At 38.6% G+C, this 23,249-nt stretch overlaps 3 protein-coding genes across 14 annotated transcripts in view; 1 reads left to right on the forward strand and 2 right to left on the reverse strand.

Annotated features, from left to right (window-relative positions):
- LOC129441603 (uncharacterized) overlaps nt 1-23,247 on the forward strand; it is a 38,312-nt gene extending 15,065 nt beyond the window's left edge. For 5 of the 10 annotated variants that reach the window (XM_073872182.1, XM_073872204.1, XM_073872166.1 and 2 more), the window contains 9 exons: nt 900-959; nt 2,870-2,947; nt 5,911-5,988; nt 8,003-8,080; nt 17,143-17,220; nt 20,228-20,266; nt 20,881-21,074; nt 21,265-21,424; nt 21,677-23,247. In XM_073872182.1, coding sequence (XP_073728283.1) covers nt 900-959; nt 2,870-2,947; nt 5,911-5,988; nt 8,003-8,080; nt 17,143-17,220; nt 20,228-20,266; nt 20,881-21,074; nt 21,265-21,424; nt 21,677-21,801 — 890 coding nt within the window. In that variant the 3' untranslated portion in view covers nt 21,802-23,247. The remainder of the gene's footprint in view (nt 1-899; nt 960-2,869; nt 2,948-5,910; nt 5,989-8,002; nt 8,081-17,142; nt 17,221-20,227; nt 20,267-20,880; nt 21,075-21,264; nt 21,425-21,676) is intronic. The other 5 variants (XM_073872178.1, XM_073872172.1, XM_073872174.1 and 2 more) reach the window with 5 other exon arrangements.
- LOC129441600 (macrophage mannose receptor 1-like) overlaps nt 1-23,249 on the reverse strand; it is a 329,376-nt gene that overhangs the window by 49,459 nt on the left and 256,668 nt on the right. The window lies entirely within an intron of this gene.
- The window catches only part of LOC141367266 (major histocompatibility complex class I-related gene protein-like), a 90,000-nt gene that overhangs the window by 19,165 nt on the left and 47,586 nt on the right, over nt 1-23,249 (reverse strand). The window lies entirely within an intron of this gene.

The raw sequence follows: 23,249 nt of genomic DNA on the forward strand, positions 1-23,249 counted from the left end.
CAGCATGTTGCTTATGTCACGCTATTATGGCATGTTGCTCAGTAAGTCGCCTTTATGCCAAGTTGCCATGACAGTTAAGGTCTGTGTTGGTATCAGATCGGATTATACTCTCCGACTTCTACAGTATTCGATCCGGCCGTTTTCACCAATATTGGACTAATTTCGATACAAAATATTGGATCGGTCCACCCCTAGTCTTAAGTGTATGTATAGATTACAGTCAGAAACCAGTCTGTGCTTATTTGGTCTTTAAGAGACAGTAACCTCAATTAACCTAATCAAGTCTTTGTCATTAATGTTAATCACCAATTCAAGACAAAGAGAACATCACATCTGTGGCTCTAAAAATAATAATATATTTAATTTATACAATAAAGACAGTTAATATTCATTTAATTTGATTTCTGTACCTAATGCTAATTTCAGACCTTGATAATGTACAACTTTGTTCTTTTTTATAAATGTTTGCAATTTCTTTATTTGTTATTAGATTTTTCCCACCATCTTTTTGCTGATACGAAAAATAATCTGATCCGTGCCTCAAAAACTGTAATGTGATCCGAACCGTGAGTTTTGTGATCCGTCACACACCCCTAGTAAAATTAGTACACAGTGATAGCCATAAATGCATTTGTACTAATAATTGTCATAATAATTTGTTTCGGTTTTCGTCCTTGGTTTCCTCTTTTTCGGTTTCGGACAAGAATTTTCATTTCGGTGCATCCCTAAAGGGAGAACACACTGAGACAGGCACACACACACACACACACACACACACACACACAATACACACAGCACAGTCCTATATAAAATGTGGAATAGCATAAACATTTAGTTCTGTTAGTTGGACCTAGGTGATGCTGTTCTTTATGTAACGGGCCTTTTTCTGTATTTTCTAGTGCCACAAGATGATTGCCAGCAAAACACACACAGTGATGAAGGGATGTGCTCTCCTGAATGTAAGTTAATTAACACGCAGACACAGAACAGAGTCTGTAAAACAACTTTGGAAGCATTAATGTGTCACACACAGACACTCAGTGTCTCTCTATCACAGTTGACGTCAGTTCTTTGTAGGGCTGCACGATTAATCAAAAAACAAAAAAGAATCTCGATGCATTCATATTTCCCTTTATTCAGATGCTGCATTCACGCGTTCACATATTTACATTACAATCCAAGATGCTTTAATATCAGTCAAACTTGCTAACACACACTCATACAGGGTTAAACCAAACCTATTCATTCACCAATCAGACCCGATCGTTTCTCTCCTCTGTCATCTCATTTGCGGCGTTCCGCTGTCACTCGCGTGACGTATAACAAGATGGCAGACCTAAACACATTCGTTTACTTGGTGGATTTGGAGCGGCTATTTTTACAAAAAAAAGAGAGGATAAACATGCGTCATTGTGGAAAATACTGGTGGAGACAGAGAAAGTGACGATGCAACAACATTGGTTCTGAAAGAAGGCAAGGAAATTAGTTACCTCCAGACATTTCTAAATCGGAAGGCTGCAGCCTCCGGAGGTCGCATGCAGGCTGTATACTTCATCAAGCTTGGTTCATTTGAGTTAACAGAGCATTACATTCGCAAGTCATAAACATACTTAAACAATTTATGATAAACTAAAAATAGTAGTCAACTTTATAACTTTATAATTGTTAATATTCTGACATTAGACAGCATGGATTAAAGTTTTCCGTCGCTAGACGGATTTCCGTCAATTGCAAAATTATTAAATTCACTTTTCATAAAGACGACGTGTATTAATTGGGATGTGATCAAAGCCTGGAGTGGAGTCAAATCACGTCCCTCTCTCCACTTTAAGCCAATGGAGATTGACTTGGCTTAGCGAAATGATGAAGATTTGCAAGCATTCAGTTCGTGGGCTAAGAAAACCAAACAGCCAGGTAATTTACGTGTCTTTGCACTAGTGGACCTGTATTTTGGGGGTAAATGATTTCTCCCGTACGTGATCACCCGCATCCCGTTTTTGACTGCTATGCTGATCTTAACCAGTGGCTGATACAACGGGTTTGTTAAACTCGTAGGTAAACTTCATGTGGCGCCACAAGAACCAAGAGGCAGATGACTTCCAAATCCCGTGAGAGCTATTTGAGGTGTAAAAGAGGAGAATGCTGTGACTAAAAGCTGTTGTGTGAACAGAAAAGACCCTGGATAATTCGTTTATGTGTACTGATTGAATAATATGATATGAAAAAGTTTTTTTAAAGTTGTATTTATTGAAAAAATTTCAGTCTAAAGAATTTTTTTCACTTTAATCCATGAGACAGTCTTTGTGATGTGCAGCTTAGAAATGCGACCTCCAGAGGCTGCAGGCCTTTGTGTCACGGCCACAAGTTCCCCATTAGAAAGGGTTTTTTAGCATGAGGGGAACATTGTAACATGTCTGCGTTTCTTTCTGATGCCTCAAAATGTTAATCGTTCAGTCTTTTGAAGGTTTAGTGTTTTTAAAGTTTTAAGGTTGGCCAGTTTGATAGTACAAAAGGTGCTATTTAACAGCTAACAAATTTTAAATTACTCCAAATTTCAAGGTGTCTAAAATAAGGAAAAGAGACTTTAAAGACACGTTATTATAACTGAAAGTCCTGTAGCACTTTTTTTTTAAGTTATGTGCTTAATAAATGTTTTTGTAAAAAAATAAAAAATAAAATCGTGATCTCAATTCCCATGGAGAAAAATCGCAATGCACATTTTAGCATGAATCGTGCAGCCCTAGTTCTTTGGTGTAGGCTAGGCTGTGCAGAGTACAAAAAGGTTGCCCTCATTCATACAGTCATTCTGACTGAATACCAAAAACAAAGATTAATGATTGTTTCAACCTTTTAATCTTTGTGTTTCAAGTGTCTGTGAACACAAACATGCCGCAGTGTCATGAAACCCCTCTATCCCGTCCAGGCATTCCAAACAGGACCCCTCAAAGTAAGACTTATTTTAGTGTATGATGTGTTTTATGTGTCTGTACTTCTTACTCTGTGTTATGGTAGGCTAGAGGTTGTCACTAGAGTAGCTGGCCGTCTGTTTTGGTTTTAAAGGGCGTGTTGCAGGGTAAATTTCTCAAAGAATTTGTGCAATTTGCTTGTTGATAATAAACATTTAAACTGTTATCCATTGTATTTTATGTTGTTGGGGATCACAAAACGGAATAAAATGCGAAAAAGTACAGCGGTTTGCAATGATTCTTCTTTCCCCCACAACGCACTGCATTACGTCACGTTGGGGAGAGAATTTACCAAAGGCGCCTTGAGAGCATTGAGGGTGACTAAAGAGACGAGTAAAGTACAGTATTTAGATTATAGATTATAGCGCAGATTATAGATAAATACATAGACAGACAGACAGACAGATAGATGGATAGATAGGCTAGTATAGAGAGATGTTAACATAACTTTGTGTAGAAAATAAACAAACAATTAAAGGAATAGTCTACTCATTTTCAATATTAAAATATGTTATTACCTTAACTAAGAATTGTTGATACATCCCTCTATCATCTGTGTGCGTGCACGTAAGCGCTGGAGCGCGCTGCGACTCTTCGATAGCATTTAGCTTAGCCCCATTCATTCAATGGTACCAATCAGAGATAAAGTTAGAAGTGACCAAACACATCAACGTTTTTCCTATTTAAGACGAGTAGTTATACGAGCAAGTTTTGTGGTACAAAATAAAACGTAGCGCTTTTCTAAGTGGATTTAAAAGAGGAACTATATTTTATGGCGTAATAGCACTTTTGGGAGTACTTTGACTCGGCGCAGTAACACCCTCCCTCTCCCATTATGAGAGTGAGAAGGGGAGCGGACTTTTCAGGCGAGTCGAAGTACTACCAAAAGTGCTATTACGCCATAAAATATAGTTCCTCTTTTAAATCCGCTTAGAAAAGCGCTACGTTTTATTTTGTTCCACCAAACTTGCTCGTATAACTACTCGTCTTAAATAGGAAAAACGTTGATGTGTTTGGTCACTTCTAACTTTATCTCTGATTGGTACCATTGAATGAATGGGGCTAAGCTACATGCTATCGAAGTGTCGCAGCGTGCTCCAGCGCTTACGTGCACACACACAGATGATAGAGGGATGTATCAACAATTCTTAGTTAAGGTAATAACATATTTTAATATTGAAAATGAGTAGACTATTCCTTTAACATACTCTTGCGTGCTGGCTTGAGGGGGTCCATGATCCTGCCTAAAATGGGTGTATGCTATCTTCAGCACAAACGGATTCAGGCAGCATGACTCTAATTCTGGAAGCTGAGTGAGGCACATCACTTCTGGTTGCAGGGTAAGCGCCTTGAATAGCGACCAAAACGCACTCACTTTCCTATAGCCAGTAGCGGAGTGGCAATCTGGAGAGTCAGGACTTTCCCGGTGGGCCGGTCTTATAATAGTTAATACATTGCGAGGTATATTAGCAACACCGTCTGTCGGTCCCATGTGCAGCCGGTTCCCGCAGCCCGCTGGTCAAACTGTGCAGCCTCTCTGCTCAACAAAGTATATAAAAGTGCACAACCCGTTCGGCAGGTCCAACCATGTACTGGATTTCTAAATATACGGGGATCAGTGAGTGGTCCCTTCCCAAATGGCATAGCCTGTTGTCCTTTGATGTAAAAAGCCGCTGAACGCCTGTTTATTGCAGTATGCGGTCAATCCGAGTGTGCTGCAGCTGCTGACCGCTGTTTCGGCGTATAAAATAATCGTGTGATTCTTTATGTCGGTTAGTAGACACGCTCCTTACTGCTGATTGGCTATAAGTGTGTTTTGGTAGTCGGCCCGTCTCCTTTTCCAAAGCGTTTTCAAACATTGTGCACTCCGCCTTTAATCGGCAGTGGTGGTTAACCTGCAACGAAAAGTCTCTTTCTGTCTCTCTCACTCTATCACAGTTGATGCCGGTTCTTTGGAGTAGGCTAGGCGCAGATAGGAATTTTCCTTACACAAACATGTTCTCAGGGCAGAAAGAAATATGATTGGTTCACAAGAATGACCAATGAAAGTGCTTGGTGTTTTAAGCCCTTAACGGAGCCTTCAAGGCAGCTTCTGCAGTGAAGCAGTTCGAGCTCACTGTTGGTCAGGTGAGTAGCGCAGATATGGTTAGATAGGAATGTAACTGTATTTGAATTCAGCTAGAAATGTTTCGAGCATTTAAGTGACGTGTTTCTGCGTTTTCACGTGTCCGTGGCACGACTTTCTTTTTCTTGCCAGTTTCACGTATTGCTTACTCAATTGTTTTTCCTACTTTCTTACCATTATCGCCTGGGATTGGGGTTAGAACGACTTTCTGTTACATAAAAGGACATCCAAACCCAACTCTAACCCCAAGCGAAAACAGTTTAAAAATCTGACAAGTAGACGTATAAACCAATACTTAAAATGACATCCTAACCTAAACCCAACTTTATCCTCGTGAAATAAGTTTAAAAACCTGACGAATAAATGTATAAACCAATACTTAAAATGACATCCTAACCTAAACCACAAATCTTACCCCAATCCCAAGCAACAATGGTTTGAGAAAAGGAAAACAAATTGAGTAACCAATACATGAAACTGGCACAAAAAAGAAAGTCGTGCACGGACATGTAAAAAAAGGAAACATGTAACTTGAGGTCGAACTGCTTCACTGCAGAAGCTTCCTTAAAGGCTCCGCTAAGGGCTTAAAACACCAACAAGCACTTTCAATGGTAATTTTTGTGAACCAATCATATATCTTTCTTCCTTGAGAACATGTTTGGGTAAGGAGAACTCCTATCTACAGGCTATGCTGTGCAGAGTACAAAAAGGTTGCCCTCATTCAAACAGTCATTCTGACTGAATCTGATATGATCTGACACTGATTACCTGAAAGAATCATTAATCTTTGTTTTAACCTTTTAATCTTTGTGTTTCAAGTGTCTGTGAACACAAACATGTCGCAGTGTCGTGAAACCCCTCTATCCCGTCCAGGCTTTCCAAACAGGACCCCTCAAAGTAAGACTTATTTTAGTGTATGATGTGTTTTATGTGTCTGTACTTCTTACTCTGTGTTATGATATGCTAGAGGCTGTAGGGCTGCACGATTCGGAGAAAAAATCTAATTGCGATTTTTCTGATCAAAATTGCGATTCGCGATTTAAAGTGCGATTCATTGGTATATAATAAAAAAGCTACATCCAGGTTTGTTGTGGTGGTTTTAATAGCACCAAAGAAAGATGCTGTGCTACTGTTTATTTAAGACCTCTTAAACATTGTACCAAGGTGTCTGCAAGACTTTCCTCTTCTGCAGACACACTTTTTTTTAAATCTAAGAACATTAAACAAAATACAGTTTAACAAATATGTATTGAAATTTTTTTTTTAAATAACATATAGGGCTATAGGCCAATGTATTTTGGCTGTCACTACAACAATGCTTCTGACAAGCAAATGTTTAGTTTTTTTCTTTTAATCATAAGACTATACTCATCTTGTTTTACTTTTCAGGCATCTGTAATAAATGTAAATATATTAGTTATTAGAATCTATGATTTAACATAAGCAAAAAATACAAATAAAATACTGCACAGTCCTCACTGTAGGATTTTAAATGTGGAGCTGCAGAAGCTTGTTCAGTTAAGAGTAAGGAGTGATTTTAATTTTTGGTGTGTAATAAACATTTCTGACACAGAAAGCACCAGGTTACTGTCTGTCACTTTAAGACACAAGACAGCTTTAAAACTGCTCTGCTTTAATGTAGGCCTACTGATAAACATCCAGCTGTTTATGTTCAATTAGACAAGAAGGAAAACTTAAGTTTAGTGATCACGCGTGTGCTGAACACTTGCTGTGTGCGCGCTTCATGAACCCTCATGCATGTAAATATACTTTCAAAGTGGTGCGGATGTGTGCGTGCAAGAAAGTATAATGTACCTCTTTCGTCTGCTGTGTTCCGGGCTTTAATGAAACCTGCTTATCGTCTGATGAGGCGCTTGTCATTGTTTGCGATGCATGACGAGAACAGACGTATATACACCTTTCTTTAAGTCACACAAAAGGGAAATGTTTTCGCGCATTTCTGTCCTCTCATTTGCCGGTTAATAAGTTATAATGGGTTTTAAAAATGACTGAATCCAAAATCTGCCAACTTCCATGACATTCCGCGTTGTGCAGTTAATTCCATTTGTATGCATTTAGCGATTCTGTCCGTGTTTTCCGCATCGCGTAAATCATATGGCCGTACACTTTGTTGGGGAGTTGAACTGCTGCTTGCGCAATGGTGTTATCTGACGTGTAGTCAGCACCTCAGTGTTAATGCACTCTATTGGTTTAAACTGCATCAAACGTAAAATGCGCATGAAGCGAACTGTCAAAAACGGCGTACTAGATGTAAGGAATAATTGACGACGGGCCATTAAATTATAAGAAAATAATGCACACCTTCGCAGAGTGCCGTTTCACCGCGGGTATGCATTATTTTCAAATAATTCAAAGGACCGGAGCCAATTATCCTCTTATACCACGGTTACCACAAACATTGCTCTGGTGCCTATTTTTAAGACATTTGAAAAGTTAGGTGTGCGGTTCACAGAAAAATAATCAACACCCATAGAACATTTCTCAGCCAATCAGAATGCAGCATTCAAAAGACCCGTGGTATAAGATTGTTATATTTGATAGTACTGAATCGAAATAATCGCAGTTCTTGCGATTTCGAAAATCGCACCCATCCAAATCGCGATTTTGGTTTAAAAACGATTAATCGTGCAGCCCTAAGAGGCTGAGACAGAGTAGTCACTAGAGTAGCTGGCTGTCTGTTTTGGTTTTAAGGGTAGGAAGAAGAGTCTCTCTCTATCTCTCTCACTCTCACAGTTGATGCCGGTTCTTTGGTGTAGGCTAGGCTGTGCAGAGTACAAAAATGCTGCCCTCATTCATACGGTCATTCTGACTGAATCTGATATGATCTGACACTGATTACCTGAAAGAATCATTAATCTTTGTTTTAACCTTTTAATCTTTGTGTTTCAAGTGTCTGTGAACACAAACATGCCGCAGTGTCGTGAAACCCCTCTATCCCGTCCAGGCATTCCAAAAAGGACCCCTCAAAGTAAGACTTATTTTAGTGTATAATGTGTTTTAAGTGTCTGTACTTTTTACTCCGTGTTATGATTAGAGATCGACCGATACTCTTTTTTTTTTTTTTAAACCGATAACAAATATTTGGATGCTTATGTGCCCAATAACCGATATGCTGAACCGATTTTTATTTACTGTCATACTTCTGATTTTGACATAATTACTACAACACTACTGAACTGAACAAACCCTTATAATAATAATAATCATCATCACAATCACTTCCTCTTTGCATACAAAGTAATAAATAGAGGGGTCTGAAAGAGTGAAGAATAATATTAATTTAATGAATAATGTAGAAACTATATTCCCAATACATGGACCATTCCAAACACCCCTATCATTTCGTAAGAAATGGACTGATCCAAAGTTCGCGCTAAGGTTGCCAGGTAACGGAACGGGAGAGAGAAAAAAGTATAGCAGAGATGGCTGCATATTGTACATAGTTTATAGAGTAAATCGTGTGGATCAAGTGCCTTTTTTGGGATATAATATCTTTGTCTTGACAGGGAACTACACTAACCTTTTCCACTGGTGCCATTAGCGCTACTAACTTTTTCAGTTACTGGCGCAAAACATGATTTGGTCGCACAAATTAGTTATATTATATTATGGATAATAATGAACAATAATGAAAAAAGATGTGCTTTTAATTGTACTTGCCATCTTTTAAACCACATGCTGCCTTGTTTTTTTAAACGTTGCAGTGTTTCCCATACAGTAGATCTGAAATTTACTTGTGGTGGTAGCCTGTGAAAAGGGCAATCATTACCCACCGACAAAAAATGGTCTACTATACATGTGACGAAGAACTGATAATGTGTGACACAACACAATACTTTGATTTATTGAACATTAATATTAATTTCACATTATAGTTTGTTTAATCTAACCACCCCAAACTTTCTTTGAACAAAGCTGACATTATTTGTCTAAGCACCACAAAAACACTTACTGTTTTTGCACTCATATATGAAGCAATTAGATAAGCCCTTTATATTCAAACTCAATATATACAATACTATTTATAGTATAGTGCAGGTCTATAGATTATAAATATGAGTGGTGTTGTGGTGGGTATAATTTCTATTAGATAGAGCAGAAGCAGTTAAAGTGCCTATCTTTCTATTTCTCTCTTACCGATTAATCCACTCATTATTTCAGATGTAAAAGTCTACTTGTGGTCCCGGTGAAAGGTGACTTTACTTACAGCTTTGCGTTTTTTATATCTTGAGTCAGCTTGAGCTTTGCAGGTTCAGTGCAGTGGTCCTGACATGGCATTGCTTTTTTGCTACCATATCTGTGCAAACATTTTAGAAAATATATGGTTTATTAATAATGATATTATAAAAAATGTGAGAAAGAAAATGCAGCGCGTGGTTGTAACAAGAGCCAGTTGTTATCGCCATAGAAACCGGAGACATGCTGAAACTTCACTCGAGCTTTAGCGCGGTAGCGCTGATCGCGGCCATTCTCCGATCGACTCGGGCCCCACACAAAATATCAATCAGACTCGGGACACGAAGCAACCAAACTAGGACCGACCCCAACGCGACCGACCATTTAAAATATAAACCCGGAACCGCACGGGTCTAATGGTAAAACTCTGCTCAAGCCCAGACACATGAAAGGACACAACGCGACACTTGCTTCGCGTCGCACCGACCCAATTCATTGAGAAACAGAAAGCACGCTCACCGGGAGAGACACGACGTGCTTGCATGCAAAATTAAGCCAACTTGATGTGTTGAAGGCTCAGAGCACGTTATAAAACGTATTCTTAAAATACTCATTTCTGTTTTAATAAATGCTCATAGTAAATCATAGAATATTAGGGGTGTAAATCGGCGCCTTCATGACGATTCAATCCGATACCGATTTCTTAGGTCAACGATTCGATTCTTCAGAATTCTCCGTGATTCGATCCGATTCAATTCTAGATATTTTTTAGGGCTGTCAAAAGATTAAAATTGTTTATCTGTTCTAAATTTACCCTAATTTAACATTTTTCAAGTTTTTAATGCTCTAATCAACATGGATTTGGAAAAATATTTATGCTATATGCAAATGTATGTTTACAACAGCCTGTTTACATTTTCAACAGAACCATCAGCCATAGTTTTATATTTAATTTTCCTTTAGAAGACCTTGTTCTTTCTCCATTCCGTTTGCTGCTGCATCATTTGTGACCTGTGCTTGCAAATTGAGTTGGGATGTTAAATTAGTTAACATTTAAAAAACATTTAACATAAAAAAAACTTCAAAACAATGCATGATTTGTTGAAATCTGACAAAACATGACAGAACTACACCTGTTCACGCAAAGCAAAAACAATATCACTCTGTGTTAAATTTATGGTTTTTTGTATTGTTTAAATCTGACATTAAGACAGACCACTTTAAGATGTAGACTAATGCAAGGGTTTAATATAGCCTAATGTTACACAACAGATACTTTTCCTCAACAGTTAATAGGGTTGTGCCGATAGACGATAGTATCGTGTATCGACGATCTTCAGACATATCGCCAATGGCAGGCTTTCATGGCGATAGTCACGACGATAGTTGGCGAATGGTTATTATTATTATAATTATTATTATCATCATAGTTTTATATTAACACCCACAATACATGCTTTTCCTCACATGAGTGTTTGGCTTCACTTTACGTGGAGAACTTGTAAAGAGAGAATTCCTTCTTGCACGTACCTGCATTAATGCGCGCGTCTTGGTCTCCTTCTACCACTAAAATCCAGCGCGCCGCGTCATGAGCAGCTGCGCTTCTCTCTGTCTCACGTACACGCGCTCTCGCGTCTGTCCGAAGTCTAAACATAAACTAAAGTAGTAATCCTTATGTATTTGTTCAGTTTATTGCGTTTCATGCGAGCTGAGGCAAACTTTACTTTTTGTTTAAAATATGACCCGCTGCATATTAGCGCCTCTCTCTCACTCTTGCGTACGTGCAGAGAGCTGCGCTCTGTCCGAAGTCAGATCTATAGGTATTAATCCTGTTTATGATATGCATTTCAAGGAGTTGTAGAAACACGTCCCTCGTGTTTAATATATGATTGTGTTTAAAATATGATCGCGTTCCGCTGGACCGATGCGTTTAAAAAGGCACCTCATGAGAGCACCATTGCTTGACACGTGTAGTCTTCTGCAACAGCACTAAACCAATGCATTGAATTGTTTATGTGCGCGCACGTGTGTGTGTGCGTGCGCAGATGCATGTTTTTACAGTTATTAAGTAATCATGGTTAGGGTTTTAATGACGCGCTCGCATTAATGGCATCAGTTTTAAGAAGGTTGCGGTCATGACAGTGTTGCTCTTGTTTTTTTTGTCCACCCATCAAATGACTTGTTATAATGAGTAAAAAATTAACAAATAAAAAAATGAGTAAACTACTGCCCCGCCCCCCGATAATATCGTGTATCGCCGATCTCACAGGCTGACGATAGGACGATCTGAAAATAGGGCATATCGCCCAACACTAACAGTTAACCAAACATTCACTTCAGATATAACAGATTATATGTCATACCTGTGAGAATTCTTGTCAAAACAGATATTTTTAAAACTGTAATTTTTAAATGTCTATATCAGGGTCACGCACTCGCGCGTTTGTGTGCATGCGTGTCAGACGACAGCGCCTGGAAGATTGCTTTTGAGTCACTCTTAATAACTCTTTTAACATCAATCAGGTCCAAAACTTTATATCTTTTAATAATTATTTTAACATCAAGCAATGTATTTTCTGTAATTTCTGCATGCTTTAATAATGAAACCGAAAGTGAATGAAGACGCATCTTTGCTTTAGATTATGGATTTGGGACAGTATACACTTCTCATGAAACGTACAGATAAGGATTATTTTAGATGTTTAATGACCATTTAGAGCATTGGATTCGCTAGACGAGAGCTTAATGTTCTTATTTTTATGAAAACTTCCTACTCATCGAGACAGCGCGGGTCACTTGCTGCGTCTCAATTCATCCAGCTGTGGGCTAGACAAAGGCTCAAACAGAAATTGCGTGTTGCGCTGACGGTTCCATCGCTTTTAAAAGACTTTGCAATGTGTGTGAACAACAGACTGTGAAATGTAAATAACGCGTGTGAAGCGGTGTGACATGGAAGATAACAATGAGGTTAGTGAGCGCCACGCGCAGCTTAATAGTTGGTTGTACGCATATTAGGGGCGTGCAAAAAAAATCGACTACATTTGAATCGCGATTCAAGCATTGCCAATTCAGAATCGATTCATACAATTCCAAATATCGATTCATATATATATATATATATATTTTAACACCGTGTTACTATAGTCCTGAAATGAGTTGATCTCAGTATTCCCATGGATGGCACGTCGAAGTCACACTGACGCCTGCACACTCTTGTCACAGTGTTTCCCCACACATTGCTGTGCAGCGCTGCCCAGGTTAACAAGTGCCCAAGTATATCTGGCATCAAATTTTGTCTTTTTTGTTTTTCCGTGATGATGACACTCTTTAATAATGACATTTTGTGTGCAACATAATGAGTTCGGTGTGCGTTCACGGATGCGACGCGAACAAGCTCGTGTCACATTGTATCCTTCATGTTTCTGAACTTGAGCAAAGTTTTACCATTAGAGGACTTCACGGAGCACCCGCGGCCCATATGATTCCGGGTTTGTATTTGAAATGGTCAGTCGGGTCCGGGTCAGTCATAGTTAATTACTCCGGGTCCCGAGTCTGATTAATATTGTGTGTAAAACCAGAGTCGAACGGAGAGTGGCCGTGAGCGCTACCGCGCTAAAGCTAGCTCTTATCTATTATTATTATTAATAAACCAAATATTTTCTAAAACCTATTGCAATGAACGAGCAAAGCTCAAGCTGACTCAAGATTTACAAAACGCAAAGCTGTAATGTAAAGTCCCCTGTCACTGGGACAGCAAGTAGACTTTTGAATCTGAAAAATGAGTGGATTTAGCTTTTTTTTAATCGGCAAGAGAGAAATAGAAAGAGAAGCACTTTTCTTGCTTCTGCTCTATCTAATAGAAATAATAACCATTATAACACCAGTCACATTTATAATCTATAGACCTGCACTGTCTATCATTAATATGCTATATTATTGTATTTAATAGAGTTTGATAAAAGGGGTCATCTAATTGCTTCATATCAGTTTTTATTTTTGCATAAAGACATAAAGTAATATCATTTAATTTGTTGTGTTTATTTTCTTTAAAATTGTATATCTACTACAATCAGTCACATAGGAAAAAGTAAACTACATTTACATACTGTGAATCGTTTTTGTATCGAAAATCGATTCTGATTCGAATCTTGAGCCTAAAAATCGGAATCAAATCGTGAAATTTTCTGAATCGTGCACCCCTAGCGCATATGTCTCAGCGAATGCTGAAAATAGACAGGCGAGCAGACAGGCGGCAAAATAAACACATTAATAATCGATCCTCTTGCGGACGCATCGATGCATCGAATCGGCGCCTGTATAATCGATGCATCGATACGAATCGATTAATCTTTACACCCCTATAGAATATTGCCTAAAACATAAGGTAGGTACAAAAATAATCAGTGATACATTTGCGACCCATTAAAAATTAGGGTCGCAATGGCATTTCAAAAGGTATGCGACCAAAATAGTTGCAGTGTAGTTCCCTGTCTTGACCAGCAACCTGTAGCCTTTAGCAATCCAACCAATAGTTAGCAAAGAGATTTTACAAATAATATCACTGACTGGAATACTACATTCAGGAAAGTAACAAACAAAATGGCTTATATATCATTGAATTTATTAACTGTTAATGTTATTTGATGTCAGAATAATTAATATTTTGTTGTTATAGCTTATGAAATGGCTGTTGACAGCGCTGTTTATCTATGCATTTACTCACACATTAAAGGAATGGTCTACTCATTTTCAATGTTGGAATATGTTGTTGCCTTGACTGGGAGTTGTTGATGCGTCCCTCTGTCATCTGTGTGCGTGTGCGTGCGCTGCAGCGCGCTGCGACGCTTCGGTGGCGTGTAGCTTGGCCCCATTCATTCAATGGTGCCATTTGGAGATGGGGTTGGAGGTGACCAAACACATCGGCGTTTTTCCTGTTTAAGACGAGTGGTTGTACGAGCAAGTTTGGTGGTACAAAATAAAACGTAGCGCTTTTCTAAGCGGATTTAAAAGAGGAACTATATTTTATGGCGTAATAGCACTTTTGGTACTACTTCGACTCGCCTGAAAAGTCCGCTCCCCTTCTCCCTCTCATAATGGGAGAGGGAGGGTGTTACTGCGCCCAAAAGTGCTGTTACGGGTACCATTGAATGAATGGGGCCAAGCCAAATGCCATCGAAGCGCCGCAGCGCGCCCCAGCGCCCACGCGCACGCACACAGATGATAGAGGGATGTATTAACAATTCTTAGTTAAGGTGATAACATATTTTAATATTGAAAATGAGTAGACTATTCCCCTAACTGTATCAAACTGTGACCGCTTGCAGAGGTAATAAATAATTAATTAATATCCACAGAAAATTATTTAGATATTTAAGCAAAATAATGCTTATCTGGTAAATCTTAATATAACTTAGGGTAAATCTTGTTAAAAGTTAGCTACATGTGGTGGCTGTGCTTCAGCCTTCAACCCCGGTAACTTAAGTGAACAGCAATATGAACGTGATTTTACGATGCTAATGATAAGAATAAAAAAAACAAATTTAATTTAGCGTTTTTTATTCCACAAAGCATTGAGGGGATAGTTCGGCCGGAAACGATATTAAACCCATGATTTACTCACCCCCAAGCTGTCCGAGTTGCATATGTCTATCGTTTTTCAGACAAACACATTTTCGGATATTTTAGAAAATATTTTAGATCTTTCTGTTGATTAAATGTAATGTTACGGGGTCCAGCCATAGTCCACGACCTTCAAGTCCAAAAAAAGTGCATCCATCCTTCACAAATTAAATCCAAACGGCTCCAGGATGATAAACAAAGGTCTTCTGAGGGTAATCCGTGCGGTGTTGTTGTAGAAATATCCATATTTAAAATTTTATTAACGTAATTAACTACCTTCCGGTAGCGCCGCCATCTTAGACTCAGGAGAGAGTATTATGGCGCTTTTCCATTGCATAGTACCCTACGGTTTGGTTCAGTTTGGGTCGGGTCAGTTACTTTTGGGAGCTTTTCCATTAGGTGCAGTACGTGGTACCCGATACTTTTTTTCGTACCACCTCGGTTGGGGTTCCAAGCGACCCGAGCTGATACCAAACGTGACGCGAAAACACTGTAGATCACTGATTGGGCTGAAAGAAACGTCACTATCAGCGTCATTGCTAGAATGTAAATTAGCTTTACCTGTGCTAGGCTAGCTTGCGCTGTCTGGAGCAAACATGTTGTCATCTGCTCTGCTATAAGTTCCAAAACATCCACATGTTGAGAATCAGGGACACCTTAACAGTTTTTTCCAGACTTGCAGTTTGTGGCGGAACATTCGCGACGAGCACGTCAGCATTATGTGCTTAAATGCAACTTCAGTGAGGCTCAGCGGAGCGCCGTCAGCTGACGCCGCGGGTGTTTGAACAGAAACTGTCATGTGAGACAGAGGTAGTGATAAACGCGATGTGTAAACATCTATTTGTGGTGGCCAATTTTAATTTTGTGGCGGACTGAGAAATAAATAAATGAATGAGAATGTAGAACAACGCTCTCCTCTCACTTGTATGATGTCACAGCCGTATGCAGCGCAAATTTAACGACACGCCTATAATCCCTCCCACTGCGAAGTGATACTAAACTCAATGGAAAAGCTAACCACGCCAAAGTAAGGTGAGCTGACACGACCCAGACTGGACTAAACCGTGGGGTACTATGCAATGGAAGGGCGCCATTAGCGTAGTGTACGCACTTTTCTTAGTGACGTATGACAAATTCGGAGGGCGGTGGGACAGAGCAGCAGCAGAGAAACCTTTACGCTGCGTAAGTGCTCATCCTGAATGTGTATGATACTAAGATGGCGGCGCTACCGGAAGGTAGTTAATTACATTAATAAAATTTTAAATATGGATATTTCTACAACAACACCGCACGGTTTACCCTCAGAAGACCTTTGTTTATCATCCTGGAGCCGTTTGGATTTAATTTGTGAAGGATGGACGCACTTTTTTTGGACTTGAAGGTCGTGGACTATGGCTGGACCCCGTAACATTACATTTCATCAACAGAAAGATCTAAAACATTTTCTAAAATATCCGAAAATATCCGAAAATGTGTTTGTCTGAAAACGATGGACATATGCAACTCGGACAGCTTGGGGGTGAGTAAATCATGGGTTTAATTTCGTTTTGGGCAGAACTATCCCTTTAAGTCATGGTTGTTTTATTCACGCAAAGCTACATTGTTATTGGGACCAGATTTTATGGATCAGCGTGACTCTGTGAGTTCGTCTCTATTCTTGGACAAGCTGCATACATTGCGTTTAATAAATTAACTTATTTAACATAACATACATTAATGCACAAATAAGATGTGTTATAAAAGCCTCATATGCAAAGTAAGTATACACAAAGACCTTTTAATGAAGTCGCGTCACTCGCCTTCATATTACCTGTGCACGCTGCTGCTGCTGTGAGCTCCTCTCCTCAGATGCGTTCAGCGCGCAATTCTCTCGTTTATCCGTCAATCCGATATTACAAAACCGATATCCGATCATCGGAAAATGCTCAAATATCGGGGAAAATATCGGAAAACAGATATATCGGTCGATCTCTAGTTATGATATGCTAGAGGCTGAGACAGAGTAGTCACTAGAGTAGCTGGCCGCCTGTTTTGGTTTTAAGGGTAGGAAGAAAAGTCTCTTTCTGTCTCTGTCTCTCTCTCTCTATCAAAGTTGATGCCGGTTCTTTGGTGTAGGCTATGCTGTGCAGAGTACAAAAATGCTTCACATTCTGACTGAATCTGATATGATCTGACACTGATTACCTGAAAGAATCATTAATCTTTGTTTTAACCTTTTAATCTTTGTGTTTCAAGTGTCTGCGAACACAAACATGCCGCAGTGTCGTGAAACCCCTCTATCCCGTCCAGGCTTTCCAAACAGGACCCCTCAAAGTAAGACTTATTTTAGTGTATGATACCAGATAACAGAAAAAAGTTCTCAGAACGTTCCCTGGAAGTTCCCAACTTTCCCAAAAACGTTCTGCCAACATAAAAAGTGTCCAGTTTTTTTTTTAAGTTCTAAGAACGTTTCTGGATTGTCTGAACGTTAGAGAAATGTTACATTTTACCATTTTCAAACGTTATGACAATGTTATGTCTTAAAGTTCACACAATGTTAAAACAACAACTGTTTTTTATATTGACTATGTAAATGATAGAGAAACATTGCATTTTATTATTTTAAAACTGTTATAAAAGATTATTTCTAAATGTTAAGTAAAAATATTGCTGTAGAAAACACAATTCACTTATTAGGTTTAGATGTTGATATTTTGATATATTTAAAGTCACCATGAATGTCATCATTGTTTGTTTTACTGGACTCTTGACCCTTGACTTTTTGATTGTTAGCTTTACTGTGGTTGTGTTAACTTTCTGTTTATAAAACACATTTGTTATGGTAATCTAAAGTTAATCGTGCAATTATGTGGTCGTTGGTATATAATGATAAGGGTCATCATCTAATTAATTGATTTACTCATCAAAAGTTTATTTTCTGTCAATAATATGTATGAAGTCCAGCACTTTCATAGCAGACTGTCATTAAGTAGTTTTAGAAAATTTGGACAAAAATTAACTGCTGTATATTCAGGACGCACAAACATCAAGAATCAGAGTATGATTCTCAACGATCGTGACAAAGGAAATTGTAAAAGGTTCATTATTTATCCATGCTGAGAGTCCTGGATGAGATTTCTAATTTGTTAATACCCAGCATGCATTGCGGCATGAAGTTTTTCATTTAATTGTCACCATGGTTTAGATTCATACTCTGATTCTTGATGTTTGTACGTCCCAAATATACAGCAGTCAATTTCTGTCCAAAGTTTCTAAAAATGCTTAATGGCAAACTGCTGTGAAAGTGCTGGATCTCATTTACACTATTGACAGAAAAGAAACTTGATGTACCAACCAATAGAGAATTGCACTAACTTTCCATTACTATAACAAATGTGCTTCATACACACAAAGTAATGCAACCAGGAAAAAAATAGCAATCAAAAAGTCAAGGGTCAAGAGTCCAAATAAAACAAACAATGAAACGAAACATCAACATCTAAACCTAATAAGTGAATTGTGTTTTCTTTAGAAAATATATTTAGAGAACATTCAGAAATAATGTTTTATAACAGTTTCTCTTAAATAATAAAATGCAATGTTTCTCTTTCATTTGCATAACAAGCAAAAAAGTCAATATAAAAACAGTTGTTGTTTTAAACATTTTGTGAACATTAAAATATGGCATTGTCATAACGTTTGAAAATGGTAGAATGTAACATTTCTCTAACATTCAGATAATCCAGAAAGTTCTTAGAACATCAAGAAAACTGGACACTTTTTAGATTGACAGATCGTTTTTAGGAATTTTCAAGGTACGTTCTTTGAACTTTTTTCTGTTAGCTGGGATGTGTTTTATGCGTCTATACTCTGACTACTTCTGTCTCAGCCTCTAGCCTACAATAACACAGAGTAGCTGGCTGCCTGTTTTGGTTTTAATTTGGGTAGGAAGTCTCTCAATTATTTTTTTAATTCACAATTGCTATATTGTCATGACTGTAAATCATACAAATATTGACAAAGCATATATACATAAAACAATAATAAAACTGTAAATAAAAACTAATAAATCTGTATAATAGAAGAAAATATGATCAAATATTACAACATTACTTTAAATTAACAGCACAACACAGAACATTTCTGAACATTTGACATCACAATGTTTTAATGGTCATTCTGGTGGACTGTAGGGAAACACAGTGCTTTCCAATCCTGGTCCTCAAGACCCCCCTCCCAGAAAGTTTTAGGCCTAGTCCACACGGACACGGGTATTTTTATAACCATGAGTTTTTTCACTCGGTTCGGCCATTCGTCCACACGAATCCGCAGTATTATGGCACTGAAACCAAGCATATTTTAAAACCCCGGCCAGGGTGAGCTTTTTAAGAAACCCCGGTTACAGTGGAGTCGTGTAGAGAGTAAAACCGGGGGTTTGCCTTGCGACGTCAGAGTGTGTGCCGTTATCCACTGTGTTTGATGTCAAGCTTGTGCGCCGCTGACTGCTTTGTTGATGATTCTGTGCAATGGCGGATGTATCTTGCTAATAATAACTGTGCTAACAGGGCTTCTAACATGTATACAGATAGATGCTCAGTTATCTCACTATATTGTGGAACACGATTTGGGTTATATCCCCGCCTGCTGGTGTGGTATGCTCTTGACAGCGCTTGATAGCGTGCTTTTGCTTTATCGTGTGGATGGATATTTACTTTAAACCGAGCATGTGTGGACGGGAATTTTTTTTTAGGGAAAACTCCGGTTATAAATATACCCGTGTCCGTGTGGACTAGACCTTAGAGGTCTCCTTATTTAAAACACCTGATTCAACTTATCAGCCTCCTTCCAAAATGGTATACACGTCTCCCTAACAAGCTGATGAGTTAAATCAGGTGTGTTAAATAAGGAAGCATCTAAAACTTTCTGGGGGGGGCCTCGAGGACCAGGATTGGGAAACACACTGAGGTCAGACAAACAAACTCACACAGACACGCACACACACGCGCACACACACACACACGTTCAAACACATTTACCTGCTCTCTCTCTCTCTCTCTCTCTCTCTCTCTCTCTAAAACTTTCTGGGGGGGGGCCTCGAGGACCAGGATTGGGAAACACACTGAGGTCAGACAAACAAACTCACACAGACACGCACACACACGCGCACACACACACACACACACACGTTCAAACACATTTACCTGCTCTCTCTCTCTCTCTCTCTCTCTCTCTCTCTCTCTCTCTCTATCAGTCACACACACACACAGTTTTATTAAAAAAACAAGACACATTTCATACTTTGTAGTTTTGTTAACATCTATATTTTTTCTGTTTTCCACAGGTCAAGGATTTGCCAGATCAACTCCTGCTGGATGCACAGGTATTTTGGGCAGGTTCTTTCTGCTGTTGTCAGTAAACAACCCAATATCACGCAAATACGTGACTATTTAACGTATGGACCAACGTGAAAATGTCACGTTTTGCCGGGTTTGAACGTGAGCATGTCACGTTTTCTGTTTGTGTCACTTTCACGTTTTGGTTACTCAACTTTTTTGTCCTAATTTCTTACCATTGTCGCTTCGGTTTAGGGTTAGATTTACAACTCTAACCCCAACGTCAGGCGACAATTGGTTAAAGTTTAGAAAATATAAAAGAATAAGTCTTGTATCTTTTTTTTATAAACCAATACTTAAAGTGACAAATACTTAAAGGGACATATAACACAAGCACCAAATCTAACCCTAAACCGAAGCGAAAATGGTTTGAAAATAGGACAAAAAAGTTGAGCAACCAAAACGTGAAAGTGACACAAACAGAAAACGTGACATGCTCACGTCCAAACCCGGCAAAACGTGACATTTTCGCGTTGGTCCATACGTGGAGTGGTCACGTATTTGCGTGATATAGGGTTGCATTAAAATACTGTATTATGCGCATTGCTTGTTAATTGTTTTTTTAATAATTTTGTATATTTTCTTCCTGTACTTTCCCCAGCTGTTGAAAGGCTCCTTTTGGAGCAGGTCGGAGAACTGCAGCTTAAAATGGATTACATAATCAAACTACTTCAAAAGAATACTTCTGTACCTCATGAAGATTTTAATTTGAACATGCTGCCACTGCTTACACTGCAAGACCTGGAGAACTTTGATGACCAACTTCGGGCCGATAGCACCTTTAAGAAGAAAGTGGTATGTCCCGTCTGTGTCTCTCTCTAAAGCACAAAAGCCCTTATTGATCATCAGATAAGACACCTATATATAGAGTATATATACAGGAACTTTAGTCATGGATGTGGGCATGGGAAACCAGTGCTTCAAAGACATTGTAATACAGCAGGTTGTGAAATGGAATTAGTCAAATTTATCTTTTACTTTACAGATAACTAAACTGTCATTGTCTGGTGGCAAGAACTTAAAGGAAACAGTTTGGAGAGTTTGCACAAAAATATTTGATCAGAATCTTTCAACCCAGCTGAACTGGTGCGGTAGAGGTCAAAAGACAGGCCTTAAATCACGGCCTATTCATCAGGTACTCCTGGGTAAGTCCTACAATGTGTTGAAGCAACATTCTGTCACTATTCAACCCATATGTGGTGTATGTGTTTATATCAGTTGTTCTATATTTATACTGTCCTCACATTATTCTCATCCAAATGTCTTTTTAAGGTTTTTTTTGTAAAATGCTCTGACTTCTCTGAATTGTCTTTATAGAAGCAATCAAATGAAGTTATAGATTTTTGCGCTATTGTCTTATTTTTCCCCCTGTTTTTTTTTGTTTCGTTTTTGTTTAGGTGCTGTGTTAAGAAATCAACCAAGTTCCACTGAGGCTGACATAGAGATGACCATAAGGAACTGGCTGCGGCTGAGCAGAGACAGGAATGGGGGGCGGCAAAGGCGGGGCGAGCAAGCATCTTAAATTATATAATTGGAATGATTTTCTTTTAAACTGATTTTTACTATTTTAATATTTTTAAACTATTTAACTGTTAAGGGAATTTCTTATTTTTGTTGTCCTTTTTTATGTGTTAGTTGTGGAGTGTGAAAATAAATACCTCTTGCAAAAACAAAGTAAAAAATAAATTTCCAAGGTCATCTCCTTGTGCCCATCCTTTTTTGTTATTTCTCCCAGAAAACTCATGTAGCCTAATTTGAATTATCATCAAACTTTATTTTAAAATCACTGATCCATTTTTTTCTGTTAGACTGACATTTACCAGGTTGTCATATTGTGTATGAAATACACCCTACACATAACAATCACTTACTTTCAATTTAAACTTTTTTTGTCATAAAACCTGGCAACTCAAAAGGAAGCGGCTGCAGACTGCGCAGCCACGGACGGAGTCTTGCATGCAAGTGGGCTAGTTGCCTACTTCTCAACTAGCTCTTGTCAAATTGTTAGGGAAGAAATTTTATGATTAACACAACATAAACTGTTATTGAGGGTTGATTGTTGTTGATACACAATATGAAATGAGTTAGCCTGCAGGGGTCTCCAACATTGTGAGCAAGGGCTACAACAATATGTATAAAACAATCTGGAGGGCTACTTTTTTATTTATTCTACTCAAAACTTTTTTATTTTACTTACTGATTTTATTTTATTTTACTTTTTGATATGTTTTAGTATTGTTTAATATGTTAACATACGTAAACCAAGCCAAGTTAATATAAAACATATGTATGTAATAAATAAATATTACAATTGAGACTAATAGAATGTGCTGGCACCATGGAGACCCCTGGCCTAAACAAATCAATTATATAACGGTGGGATCCTGACGCCTCGCTCCCTTGGAACAGCTGCTTTATAAGCATGCCTTGACGTTTACAGTACAGCGATGCAGCCGAAAATCAGCTGTGTTCAATGGGAGAGCGAAGCGGATCGCGCCGCATATAGGTCATAATAATTAGGGCGGGTTTACGTTGGCTCACGGTCGGCGATCATTCTAATGCCACCATCTTCCCGATGTCTTGCCTATTAGCTACCGATCTCCATAAGACATCTCACCGAGGCACTTTATGTCGGGCAAGTACATGCGCCCCAACGTCGGTAAGAGCTAAATTGCTGTCTGGGACATGACAGGCTAGATACATTCAATTCAATGAAATTTTATTTATATAGCGCTTTTCACAATTGGTAATTGTTTCAAAGCAGCTTAGCTTTACATTAATAGACGCAGGGGAAAACACAGAAAAAAAACGACAGCAAAATACAGCGGCTATGAGTAATAATTACAAGCGAGCGTATTAATAATGTAACGTATAGTCCATGTAAATAGACATGTTGTGGCAAGCTTTGCATCGTGCGCCCCTTTGTCACCGGCCGCCACTGTGTTTAAACAATTTTTTGTTGGCTCTTAA

The sequence above is a fragment of the Misgurnus anguillicaudatus genome, chromosome 2 (assembly GCF_027580225.2).
Source record: "Misgurnus anguillicaudatus chromosome 2, ASM2758022v2, whole genome shotgun sequence".
NCBI classification, from domain to species: domain Eukaryota; kingdom Metazoa; phylum Chordata; class Actinopteri; order Cypriniformes; family Cobitidae; genus Misgurnus; species Misgurnus anguillicaudatus.